Here is a 13,084-nt window from a genome sequence, read left to right as displayed (position 1 = left end):
CAGTGATCAATGCTCAACATAGCAGAGTTCTAAATGTCCACTCTCTTTACTCGTGTATGAACAAATTCTCATCAGACACATGATTTAGGACCATATATCGACAAGGGCTGTCTGCCTGAAAACACAGGAGTTTGGGTGCAGCCTGATTGTTCTCAGCAGTATTTCCCTGGTAAATTCAATGTAAGCAATGTTCTGTAATATTCCAAGTGTCTATCAATAGACTGGAAGTGGTACAGTACGAAGGATCCGATATATCATAGCTTCTTTAGACAGATATATGGAAAACCAACTCACAACCTCAACTAGCATCAGCCAACAGACTGAAGCCCAGACAGCCAGACATTCCATTATCACAAACACAGGAGAAAACAACCAATTCCCATATATTTACTGACATCATTGTTATTCAAGTTGATGTGACATACTATTCCAATGCCAAACTTTATAGTAACCACCAAATGTTATCACGCATTTGATTTTCCTAATTGTGGTTGTCATTTAGGCAAAACACGTGTTTGGGTACATTGCACTACACTTCTCACTAACTCAGATGGAAACTTATCTGTCCTTCACCTACTAGTTCAAGTGAAGAAGTGTTCTGAAAATGGAAGCACATCTGAGCTGTCCTTGGCTGTTCTGCTAGTGCCAACCACTCAAGCCAGGTCCTAGTATACATGTACTAACTGATGTACAGTCAGAGTGTCACAAACACTGGACAGGACAAAGACGTGATAATAAATATGGCACCATTGGAATTATGAATAGCAAACATTGAAAACACAACACACTGCATTGGTTTTGAAAGAAACATGAACAAGACATATTCAAATTATTTCTACAGGTAATTATACCTTTTTACCAATAAGTTCCTCTCATAAATTTGTTCTCTAATAATCATGAAGTTATCATGGATTCAAGAGTAAATAAGTGACATTAAAATTAGGACAAGTGGCACTTGACAAGAGTATACTGTACAGAGTATTTTGTGTTTTGTGTGATGTACTTACATGTAAGGTACCTTAGTTTATAATTATCGTCTCGCCTCAGTTTCTACCTTTCTCTCTCTAGCCTGGATCTCCAGCAAACAATGTAAACCAGGCAATACAAGCATGTCATCACTACATGGATATACTCACATATATACATGAGAAATGTTAACTTACTGTACAACATACTAGTCTTCCATATGTACAGATTTCAGATAATATTTTCACACTGTAAGGCTCTAACACTTCTGAAATATGTTCATTTAAACATGTCATGTACACAATTAAGTTCAAGATCACTAGTTTTAGCTTCTGTCTGAAGAAATCAGGATTTATTAGTTACATGAATGTCCGGAGTGGTCGAGGTGAGCCTTGATACTTTTTCTGTATAAGGAAAAAAGCCTTGTTACCTGGCCATTAACTTCTTAACTTGATTCCATAGCCTATCATGATAATATAGAACAGCACTGTCATAACAAAATACTGGAACAGACAAATTGCATTGAGACACATTGAAGTCTTACAACTCTGTAGCCATCTTCATCAAGCAATGTGCCAACACCCTGTAAGCCTCATTCATCAGATATACAGAATAATGTGTGATATTTAACATGACATTTCCATATGCAAATAATCATTAGGTGTATCTACACACAAAGCAATGCATAAATACAGTGAATTATGTTTCCTCATCATATCATCCACTTTTCATATACACCACCTAAATTCTGGACATTTGATCAAAATACCGACATCAATGTCATTGCTTCCTATTTCAGACATGTTTACAAGCCCACATTTGCTTATCTGTTACCACAGAGTCCATGTTGGTTTGTCAAGGGAGATAACTCCACATTATCAGTGGCTGAACTCCATGTCCTGACTTAGATATGATGATGACAAACTGTAACAAATCTCATGCTTCTACCGCTTGATCAGCCGAATAGAGTTGGACTTCTTTGGAACAAGAATGGCAGCAACTGAAAAAGAACAAAAAACAAGTTTAAAGTCTAGACAGGTTTGACCAAGGTTAATTATTGTGCCCACTGGGGGCATGGTGGGTGACCTGTCTAAGGTGCCACGCTTGAAAGCAAAAGGTGCCTGGATCGATCCCCATTTGGGACTGGGTGTAGAAACCTTGGAGGTAACATTAGTTGCAGACTCTTTCAGTATTGTCAAAACCCCTAGTGTGCTGTACACAACCCTGTGTACTTGAAAGAACCCTTTCATCCAATGGTAGGTGACCAGATTGTGGGCACACCAACACATGCAGTCACTTTGTTGCTGGTATAGTAATGAGCAGTATCACTGGACAAAACACTGTGACTATGTGTCACAGTCCACCCAGCTGCAAATGGGTACCTTGTGAGGATGAAGCTGTGAGATAACTCACTGTGTCTCACAGGCTGCATGAGTTGAACACTCTCCAGGGAGTTGAGTTGGTTCAGAAAATCCCAGAAAACAAAAGCACACTCCAGCACCTTGAGCATGTACTGGTTGCGGGGAGAAGAGTGCTATATAAATATCCTAGCCTATGAATTGTTGGGCTATGATAGTGAAGGATTTTCATTTGTCAGTCATCTCATATACAGCAAGTGAAAAGTGAAGACATACCATGACAACCACTCAATAAAGTATCCTAGCCATATAATACTGTATACTGTACTATGCAGTAATGACTACTTACGTTTACTGTCCTGGGGGGTCAGGGGCATGTCAATCACTTTGTCAAGTGTGTCTACCCACTTGTCCATCTCTTCTTTAGTCTCTGCCTTCAACACAAACTTCCTGTCTGGCGTGTGTAGTGTGAAGCAGAATGGACTGCCCCCTGTTGGCTTGTCTTCTGTAGCCCCTGTCGTCACATGGTACCCGGCGTCACGATGACCAATGAAAATCTCCCCTTTAGGAAAAGCATTCTGCAACAGGAGTGAAGGAAATATAGGTAAAGCTTATGAGGTTTCCAATTCTTTGAAGAGAGTAGTCCTTGAGGTACATATATGCATTTTCTGAGGTTGAAAATGTCATTTCACAGTTGTACTGTTTTAATAAAATAATGTACAATAAATATAAATAAAGCTTTTATCCATCTATTATACAGACCTCCAACACATGGCGTTATCCCCATGTCATGCATGCATGGTCAACCAGACCGTATCATAACTGCTGACTGACCTCAACAGCAATAAAACACATGACATAGTGTGCAAAGAAAACCCCACCCACACAGTGAAATCTCTGTAGAGCACCATAACTGGGAAACCACAACTCACAACTGAATATCTCTCCAGAGAAATTGAAATTGAATTAAACAGTGGATGTGCCAGTTTACACAATAATTGATCTCAGCATAAAAAAACCCCAAATAACCAAGATTCACTCAGTCAGGGTTCCTGGATACAGTCCATCGGAGAGAACAGATCGGAGAAAGTGCACTTCATCACAGGAACATATCGAGCTGATAGTGATATATGAAAGTGCTAAGCCATCTCTGCAAAAGCCACTTTCATGACCAAGTGAGCCTTCAACCCTTCAAGGGGAGGCTTTCCCTTAGCCTAATAAGCAGCACAAATGACCAACAAAAGCCGGCAAAAACATGTCTGTTTGCTGGCAGGAGCTCCAGCCTTCCCGCCACTGTAAGAGCAGAACAGCAGGGTTCTTGTACGGATCTCTTGTGTTTGTTTGATATCGACCTTTATGGTCTTGCAGACATTCAGTGAGTGCATTGCAGTGGTCCCCTATGTTTCAGCTGGGTAAGAGTAGGAAGTTCGATAGGAGCTGTCACATGGAAAGTGTGATCGATCTTCATCTGGCAACTATCCGGGAGGCAAAAACTGATGCAAGCTGGATGAAACACAGTAAGTGCCGGGTCTGCGTGGCATATAATCACCAGCTATTCTCAAAGATGTCACAGCCCCAAGAAAAAAGGCCAAGATTAACAGCTGAATGGAAATAGCCAATATACATCAGAAAGTAGGACCGGACAGCCAATCTAGCAAAATTGACAAATCCCAAGGTTAGCAGGTCGAAGCCGAAGCATGAAAGCTAAGAAGCACTGCATTAGAAGAAGCTGCCGCGAAAGAGCACCATCAAAAGGGGTCTGAAAGGTGGAAATAACGGTGGAGTAGCCACGAATGGTTGAAGTCGCCATACCTTCCTTTAAACCTGGACTGCAGAAACTACTAAACTCGAAAATGTGCAGTCTTAAGGGTAATAAAATGGAGGCTGAGCCAGGAACCTGAGACAAACTGGAAACCAGCTCTGCGATGGCCAATGCAGTGTCAGAAGCACAAGTAGCCATGCTAGCTGGGTGGACCCAGGGAATGAGAGGTAGTGGCGGGAATGCCCACAGTACTTTGCCTGTCCAATACAGCAGGAAGGCGTATGAAGCCAGGGCCCTCTGGTATGGTGTTCAAGAGCAGAACACAGGTATCTGATTCATCCTGCCTGACACAAACAGATCCACCTGGAACAATCCAAACAACTGGGAGATAACTCTGAATATTTGCCGATCGAGCATCCACTTGTGCAGAGCCAGGATCTTGTCTCTTCACACCTTCTCTTGCCCCTGGCGATTGACAGAAATTGCCTGACAATGGGCAGAAATTCCCATGTTTCCCGAAGAAGCTCTGCGGACACTGTGCCACCTTGCTTCAGGATCTACGTCATGGCCATGCAGTTGTCTATAGTCTGTTTGCAGTGAAAATGTACATATGGATTTCATTTTAACCCAATAGGGAAATCAAATACAGTGAAATTAAGATTGTGAATCCTCATAATTTTAGCTTGCCATCTGAAAATTTACCCCCTTGTAATACAAACTAATAATAACAATTTGAACCTATGATTTTTTGTCAAAGGTCACATGCAACATAAAACACAACTTTTCAGATTCTGATACCTTTCGATATGCACTTACCGAAACAAATCATCAAAAATGACAATTCAACCTATAAAGTTGGTTATAAAAACGCGATGAAAAAAGCTCGCAAAATCGGAATTCAAACGATTCACTGAATACATAACTTCAATCATTGACCACATACGATTTGAACTTATACGCCATAAACAAAATAAATTGATTTATGACTCGTGCACCCAAGTCATGTTTCTGACACGCAATGTAATTAGGCAGGTGTGATGCTTGTACACGACATGTTTTTATATCTGTGGGTTGCAAACATAGTACATCCATTTATCTCGGATGACAAAATAAATTGATTTATGACTCGTGCACCCAAGTCATGTTTCTGACACGCAATGTAATTAGGCAGGTGTGATGCTTGTACACGACATGTTTTTATATCTGTGGGTTGCAAACATAGTACATCCATTTATCTCGGATGACTGGATCTGACGGAAACAGGTGCAAACTCTTGTCAGCATCAAGTTCTGCTTTGTACTTGGACGAATGAGAGTTTCCAGGCACGCAGTAGTTAACCATCTCTACTGAGATGATTTTTGATTGGATCAAACACAAATTTAGAGAACATGTATTTACAAAACCCAACATCTCTATATACATTCCTTATGGATGACAACTTCTAGTGTATATGATTTTGTTTGACAATGGTGTATGAATCCATACTGAAATGACACATCAAGTACAATAAAAGAGCGTGTTATCCATAAAGAATCTTACTTTCTTGTGACTTGCCATACTTCTAAAACGCTCACCAAACAGATCACCTTTCTGTACACACAATGAGCCCTCAGCGTATCAGCAAATGAACCAGCCTATCGGAAGCCATCGTTACATTTGAGTGCACACCCACCCGCTATGACTGGGTTCAGTCTCCGGACCGTTTTGTTTCATTTCGAGGAAAATAAACCAAAGTACAAAATATTGCACTTTTGAATCGTGATTGTACACTTATAATTTTGTTTATTTTTCACATGCAGCAATGTATGTTATATGTCATGAATAAGTGATAATTGTGTTTTAATTGTGTTCGATTTTTTGGTTGCATGTGACCTTTCAACAACATTTTTTATACGTTGAAAAAAATTCTAAGATTTAAGTTTTCAATTGCCAAGGTAAAACCGGCAAGGTTCTGCCCTGAACAGAACAACCCCTAGCCCGAGAGGGATACATCTGTTTGAACTGTAAGAACTGGCATCGGGATGTTCAAAGGGATCTGTATGGAGAGATTCCCGACATTGGTCCACCAAGGAAGGTGTGGAGACAACCACCCGGGAACTGTGAGACACTTCTTCAGATCCTCAGTGTGAACCCATAGACTCGCCTAAGCCTTCTGTAGGTTCTGTGTAGGACGCTCCTCCTCCTTCCCCTGCCCAGTGGCCAAAGCCAGCTTGCAGACTCGCACGTAGGCTGTGCCCTGGAAGAAGTGCTCTTAATGGGATTGAGAAACCTGTTGTTCTTCTAACAGCTCTTCAAGTCCTTAAAAGAAGTAGCTGCAGCAGCAGCCTCCTGTATAAACTGCTTGGCACCTAAAACAGTGTCGCACCCAGCTGAAACAGAAGGGCCAGCCAGCAATGTTTGCTGGGTCGCCACCGAGTAACGTAAGGTTGACAATCGCAGCGTGCGCATCTTTATAATTGCTCATATCACCATCGATGTAGCCGACCGTAACGAGTCACACTTCGGTGAGCTGACAAAGTAAGACAACATGAGGTGATTCATCACCTGTGCCTCCCTCCGCCTCTAGGGCTGACCTCTGTATTGAGGAGAGATACACCCCAAGGACTGCCATCCCGATCTGCTGCACAGCATTCTGATATACCTCCTTGTAGGTTCGGTAAACTTCCTGTGACTGAGCAAAAGGTGGAACACCCTTGTTCGGCAGCTGGAGCTGAACCTCATGCAGTCAAGATTCCCCACAGGTCAACTGAAGTGAATACACATTCATCTACCACCTACCTCAACCTGGAAGAGGGACTCATCGCCCAACTGGTAACACTTCACGAGTTGAGGAAAGTTGCAGATGAGAGCCAGCGCACTACATCCTAGAAGCAGAGCTGCATCTGTGAAGGTGGACTGGACCAGACCCGTTAGCAGCAATGGATCGACAGGTACCTGAAGACTGACAGGTCTAGCAGAGCCTGGCGATCTGACCTCCAAACTCTCTGTCCCCTGACCACAGCCAACTCCTGTTGGAGTTCTCCAATTGACTCACAAATGATGAGAAACTTCACAGAGTCCTCATAATGGGGGGGGGGAGAGAGAGCCTAGGCAGAGTTCGCACGTCTTGATTGTGCACAGGTTTCTCTAAACAGTATATACACATTTTGTGTTTGTCCTGTGGTGGCAAATTTTGCCCACAGCAACTCCAGCCATAAAAGCCTCAAACCTAACGCGCAATGCATATAGCTAATGGCCAAACACAACAGAAACAGCAATAACATGTATGAACATTGAAAATACATGAATGCAACAACACAACATGAAATAATTGTTTTAAAGCAATATTTCACATAGCACATAGCACACAAAACCTCCCACCATGGAATACTAACATGTGCTTAAACCATGGGAAAGCAAGCATAAAATTTGAATACAGGAGTCACTTAAATGAGAAATAACTACAGTCAGGCCGCGTTAATCCGGACACTTCTGTTTTTCATCAAAAACGTTCGGATAGTGAAAACAAACTTTTATGAACACAACTACAGTAGGGTTACTTCCCTTTGACATGGCAATACAAAAACATACGAATGTATACAAGTTTCAAAAGACTTTATTACAGTTTGTAGACATAATAACTTGAATATTCATATAATAACCAATCAATGCATACAATCATGTCTGGATAGATTATACATACACGTAACAAAACTCACTTGTGAAAGAAATCTACATGACGGTAATAGTTCTGAATGATGGAGCTTTTTACTTCGGACCAGGCAGTTTTCTCAGTACTTCACGGAGATTAAGCGTCTGTGGCCGGTCGGCACACTGGATGAAATGCTTGACGAGATATTTCTTGTAGTGGACCTTGAAAGTTCTCATGATGCCAGCATCCATTGGCTGAATGTGCGATGTGGTGTTTGGGGGCAAGAAATTAACTTTCACGTTGGTCAGTTTGACATTGGCACACTTGTGACTGGCAGCATTGTCACGAAGTAAGATCACATGTCAACCACGTGATTGCATCTGTCTGTCAAATGATCATAGCCAATCACAAAACATATCCGATGTCCGAAATTGTGCTCTTGTCAATAGAATGTCCGAATTCTTGACCAAAATGTTTACACATAAGATCAAAATTGGCTTTAGGGTTTTCTCTTTTTTGTGTGTGGCAGTAATTTCACATCTTTTACGCCTAGGGGCGGGACTTGCCATTATGACTGACAAGCTTCAGCTGATCTCATTTTGACACGATCAGTGTTTTATACAGAAAGTAAGCATGACATGTATTACTCCAACTAACCAAACGTGAGACCTACTAATTGATCAAAATCACAAACTAACGACATCTTCAACTCGCAAGTGTCACTTAACAATTACCACTGAATGGGGCTCATGGTGTGAAGGGATTATCCGAACCTTTTTGATGTACCGCCGGATTAATGAAGCAAAACTATGTGTAATTAGCTAATCTGTTACCGCTGATTAACATTCGGATACGGCGAGTGAAGCACCGGATTACTGAATCAATAGGTAATGAGTTTACATAGTAAACAAGATTGGTTACAGCTAGCTATTGTTCGGATATCGCGGGAATCGGATTGTCAGGGTCCGGACTAACGCGGCCTGACTGTAACTGCAACGTAAAAACAGCATTCTAAAGAACAAACACAATGTGTGACAGCAGAAGGAATGATGGTGCTCTTATGGTTTGCTATGCATGAATGTTAATTCATTGTTCAATATTTCATTAAAAACATTGATAAAAATGTCACATGACATGTTCAACTGCAGTAAATGCATATATGTACCCTCAGGACCATCTCAGTGGAAAAGAATTTATCTTGTCAACTTACAGACATATTCACCTATGAGGCTTTATCTGAATGTATCCATGTGTACAGGAGGCTTATACTTACATGGATTCATGATGGTATGGGATTAGTTTCCATGGATTCATGATGGTATGGGATTAGTTTCCATGGATTCATGATGGTATGGGATTAGTTTCCATGGATTCATGATGGTATGGGATTAGTTTCCATGGATTCATGATGGTATGGGATTAGTTTCCATGGATTCATGATGGTATGGGATTAGTTTCATGAATTAGTACTCATGATAACAACAGTTTGGCGAGGAAAATGAAAACAAACTACAAGTGCCTACCAATGGGTCTTCATAATACATGAGCTTGCGCTTGTCAAGGGTGAACCATCGCCTCTTGAAAGGTTCATTGCGTGGCCCCATCTTGTTCAGCCATCCCTCTAACATGAAGTCACGTGTCAAGTCCTCTGCTAACTGGGATGAAGAGACAGACTGTCAGTAACCACACGCAAACACTACATATCTAGACATGAAATGCCACTTACAGTGAAAAGATGGCCATGGCAAATGCTATGTTCATGGATATGACATAAATTACTGACTTGCCATTTGTCTGGGAATGATAACTGGATACATTTTCTATATTACCCAAAGCCTTAATGTATGCTAATCGATGCAAATCTGAGATGAATATATGAACCCATGTTTACAAATGACTTAGCATGTATTCGACACAGTATCAGTAGACATTCTGTTTCAAAGTACATTCCTCAAGATTGTCATATAAAAATGAAATCATAAAAAGTAAGTAACACTGTGTCTACATATCACACTTGTGTTTGACTAACTGTTCCTTGTCAATGGAATAAGCATCTGTGAGCAAACTCAATACCTGTGAGCTTTATTTACGTCTCTACAACACTAATTATTATGTGAAAGTGTGTAACGTCTAGATCTACGTTATTGATACTATATACTTATTTGCTTGAAGTGGTCCAGAATCCCCATTGTTTATACTACTAAAGTCTTCAACAGCAGACTTGAGGCTGGACTATGTTTCAACTGTCATATACTTAAGGGATGAGGGATGTTTAATTGGGAGCAACTGGGTGCATGTTACATCAAATCTTGTTCAATAACATTTTAAAAGATTGCGGTGACTATGTACATAACACTTGACTAAATCAATCTTTGTTGGCTCATCTGACCTGACCTATCTGATTTAAATAACTTGGAATTTACAGGTTTTACTAACACAATAAATGAGGAGTTTGAAAAAAAATGTTGCCTTCATTCAGTCTCCAGTCAAAGTGCCTGCTCATTAAAGGAAATTCAGTTTCAAAGGTAGGGCTACTTGGATTAATTTAGGAAGTCTGCACTTTCATTCATTTTCTGATACCATTAATTCATGCCCTGCAAACTCACTAGTTCATTGAAATGAAGTACCTAGATACAGCTGTGTAGGAAAGTACCACATGATCATCCCAGAGACCATATAATAGAGGGAGCCAGTGAGCAAAACTGTCAGTGCTACAACTTGTACTGCGCAGCCTATCTGGAAGCTTGCAGAAACATGTGTTTACATTAGTCATGGATTTGAATATTTTGATTAAAAAGGTAACATTGAATTTTTTTCATTTATTCTCATTTATATATATTATATTTGAAAATCTGCATTTGAGGTTCATTTGGGGTGCTAAAGCATATATTTGTCTAAGTATTTGATGAATGCTGTCATGTCCTGATTTTGATTTTCAATAATGGATACTAATTCTCAATAGAAATCCCTAGTTATTGGGGTGTAATGAAAGCAGATAAGACAAAGATTTGTTCAGAGGCATTTTAAGTCTGTGGCAGTTGCACAATTCCTTATCTTGACTCCTGCAATGTGACAAAATATGAATTTTTTCTGAAATATTTACTCCACAACACTTGCTCTTTGCATGCTTTCACAAGAACAGTTTACTACTAGAAATTTTAAAATAAATATGTGAACATTCCTCTTTAGGTACCAAATTCACAAGGCTACAATCGGTATTATATATTATATGATTTTTTAGGCAAACCTATATTTGAATCACATACTGAACGTTTCAATTACATGTACCATGTAGCAGACGACATAACATTCATATCATTTGGTAACATAACCCAAATATATATTTAAATCATTCTACAAAAGTTTCATTCAATTAACTGATTACTTTGTGAAGCAGTCTTACTTGACAACGGCATAAGGGTCCATACCGAAACGTGGCATCATATGTAATAAAGAAACTGGCATCCATCTTACTTTCTTATTCACTTGAATATAAATGTACCAGTACATATTTCTATTTTCGTTCATGATCATTCTTGTAGAAAAGGCCCTTATTTACAATTAATATATTTTTTTTCTGTTTTTGTCATTATTCTTCCTAGTGAAGTTGAATTATGATTTATACTACCTTGATTTAGATAGTACCAACAACCTGTCTTTAAGCAATAATGAAAATGATCAATGGAGTCATTATTCAACATTATATTAATATCATTACATCATCTATATCATAAAAGTATCATTTGTTTTGTAGATGCCCAGAAAAAGAGAGTTCAACAAATCTTGACAATTGCAGGTAAGTAATAATGGAAGTAATATATTCACAATTAATGTCTCTTTTAACTAAGGGTGGAAACCAAAGAAACCATTTTATTGAAAAAAATTGTGGATAAAAAGTTAATAATTTGTAATTATTTGTAGGTAATTATTTATTTTATTGATATTTGTACTATCCGCTTTCTGTAGTAATTTACAACATCAAAGCAATTGCAAAATCAAGAATTTATATTGCTTCCTTTCTTATGTAAACAAAGATACAGAGTTAACTATTCTTAATTACAAATATTCCCATTTTGAGTAAGTAAATAGATCTTGTCTGAACAAGCATTGGCAACCAACTGTTGCATAATTTTAACAAGTTTCAGAACACTCCATATTATTTTTTCTTTAACATGAAGGATTTCCTTTTTTTCAGTTCAACAGATGCCCTGGAAGTCATTCTTCATTGACCCAACTGATGAACCCACAGATACCCCATGCCAGGAAGAAGATACAGATTCTGATGATTGTTCTGTGATAAATTCTTGGTCATTTTGCAGTTTAGCAAACACTGGGTGAAGATATGAGTAAGTTTGTGATGGATGCTGACTTCTACACAGGTGTGCATGCTTTAAATAAAATCTCTTCAAATTCAATTTATTTACAACAGTTGACATTCATATTTACTGTATTTTTAATGAAAGAATATCATCTAAATTGTTGAATTACATACATTAATACAAATACATCTATGGTCTTATTCTAAAATGAATACATGTACCATTACATCAGCATGTCACCTGCCCAGTTCCTGTCAATTACAATTAAGGTGTTTGACAACAATAATTTCTTCACAGTAAGTAACATAAGAAAAAATTAAAGTTATGAACCCTATAAAACAATCAACTTCGTCAGGGGCCATGTCCTGTGACCTATATAATAACAAGTTCAAGTTCAAGTAATTGTTTCATTCCCTCTCAATCTACTGTAAAAGAAATGCGTTGTGGCAGGGGACAATAAATACAACAGGCAAAACTAACTTGAAAACGCTGATTTGTTACCATGTGTTTCTACTGTTGTAATCTACATAAACACAGAAAATGAGCTGGGATCAAATACTTCCTCATCTTCAAATATTAAATAAACATTTCCTTATTATATCTGAAATCCACCTTCTTTTACACTCTTACTTACATCTTCACTTTCCTCCCTGTGAATGTTCCAGTTGACACACATTTATTAATCAATGGCATGGAAAGCCAAGTGTGGCTGTACTTACTGTCTCAAGGTCTCTGTCTGGGAATGCTATCCTCCTGCGTTCCAGCTTGGCAGCACGGATAGCATGATACCAGTCAACAATGTCCTGCCAACACATTGCTCAGTGTCAACAATGCTTAACATACCTGGTAATCATGGGCTACCTTGTGGAACTATTTGTGATAATGTGTCTTGAAAACCCTGACACATTCACCATGTTTGGAGTGAGTGAGTGTAGTTTTTCGCCGCTTTTTGCACTATTCCAGCTACATAACAGTGTGAGACAACAGAAATGGACTTCACTTATACTGTGCCCATGTGGGGAACTGAACCCGGGTCTTCAGCATATCC

General features: G+C 39.2%; 1 protein-coding gene across 2 annotated transcripts in view; it reads right to left on the bottom strand.

The window, feature by feature from the left end:
* Positions 1-371: 371 nt before the first annotated feature.
* The window catches only part of LOC137284190 (arf-GAP with dual PH domain-containing protein 1-like), a 28,502-nt gene continuing 15,789 nt past the window's right edge, over positions 372-13,084 (bottom strand). The window contains exons 6-9 of one of the 2 annotated variants that reach the window (XM_067815913.1): positions 12,756-12,839; positions 9,241-9,372; positions 2,674-2,902; positions 372-1,966 (exon numbers count right to left, since the gene is read on the bottom strand). In XM_067815913.1, the coding sequence (XP_067672014.1) occupies positions 1,911-1,966; positions 2,674-2,902; positions 9,241-9,372; positions 12,756-12,839 (501 nt within the window). In that variant the 3' untranslated portion in view covers positions 372-1,910. The remainder of the gene's footprint in view (positions 1,967-2,673; positions 2,903-9,240; positions 9,373-12,755; positions 12,840-13,084) is intronic. The other variant, XM_067815914.1, reaches the window with a different exon arrangement.

The sequence above is a fragment of the Haliotis asinina genome, chromosome 5, assembly GCF_037392515.1.
Source record: "Haliotis asinina isolate JCU_RB_2024 chromosome 5, JCU_Hal_asi_v2, whole genome shotgun sequence".
Classification (NCBI taxonomy): Eukaryota; Metazoa; Mollusca; class Gastropoda; order Lepetellida; family Haliotidae; genus Haliotis; species Haliotis asinina.
This window is presented reverse-complemented; position numbering and strand designations above follow the sequence as displayed.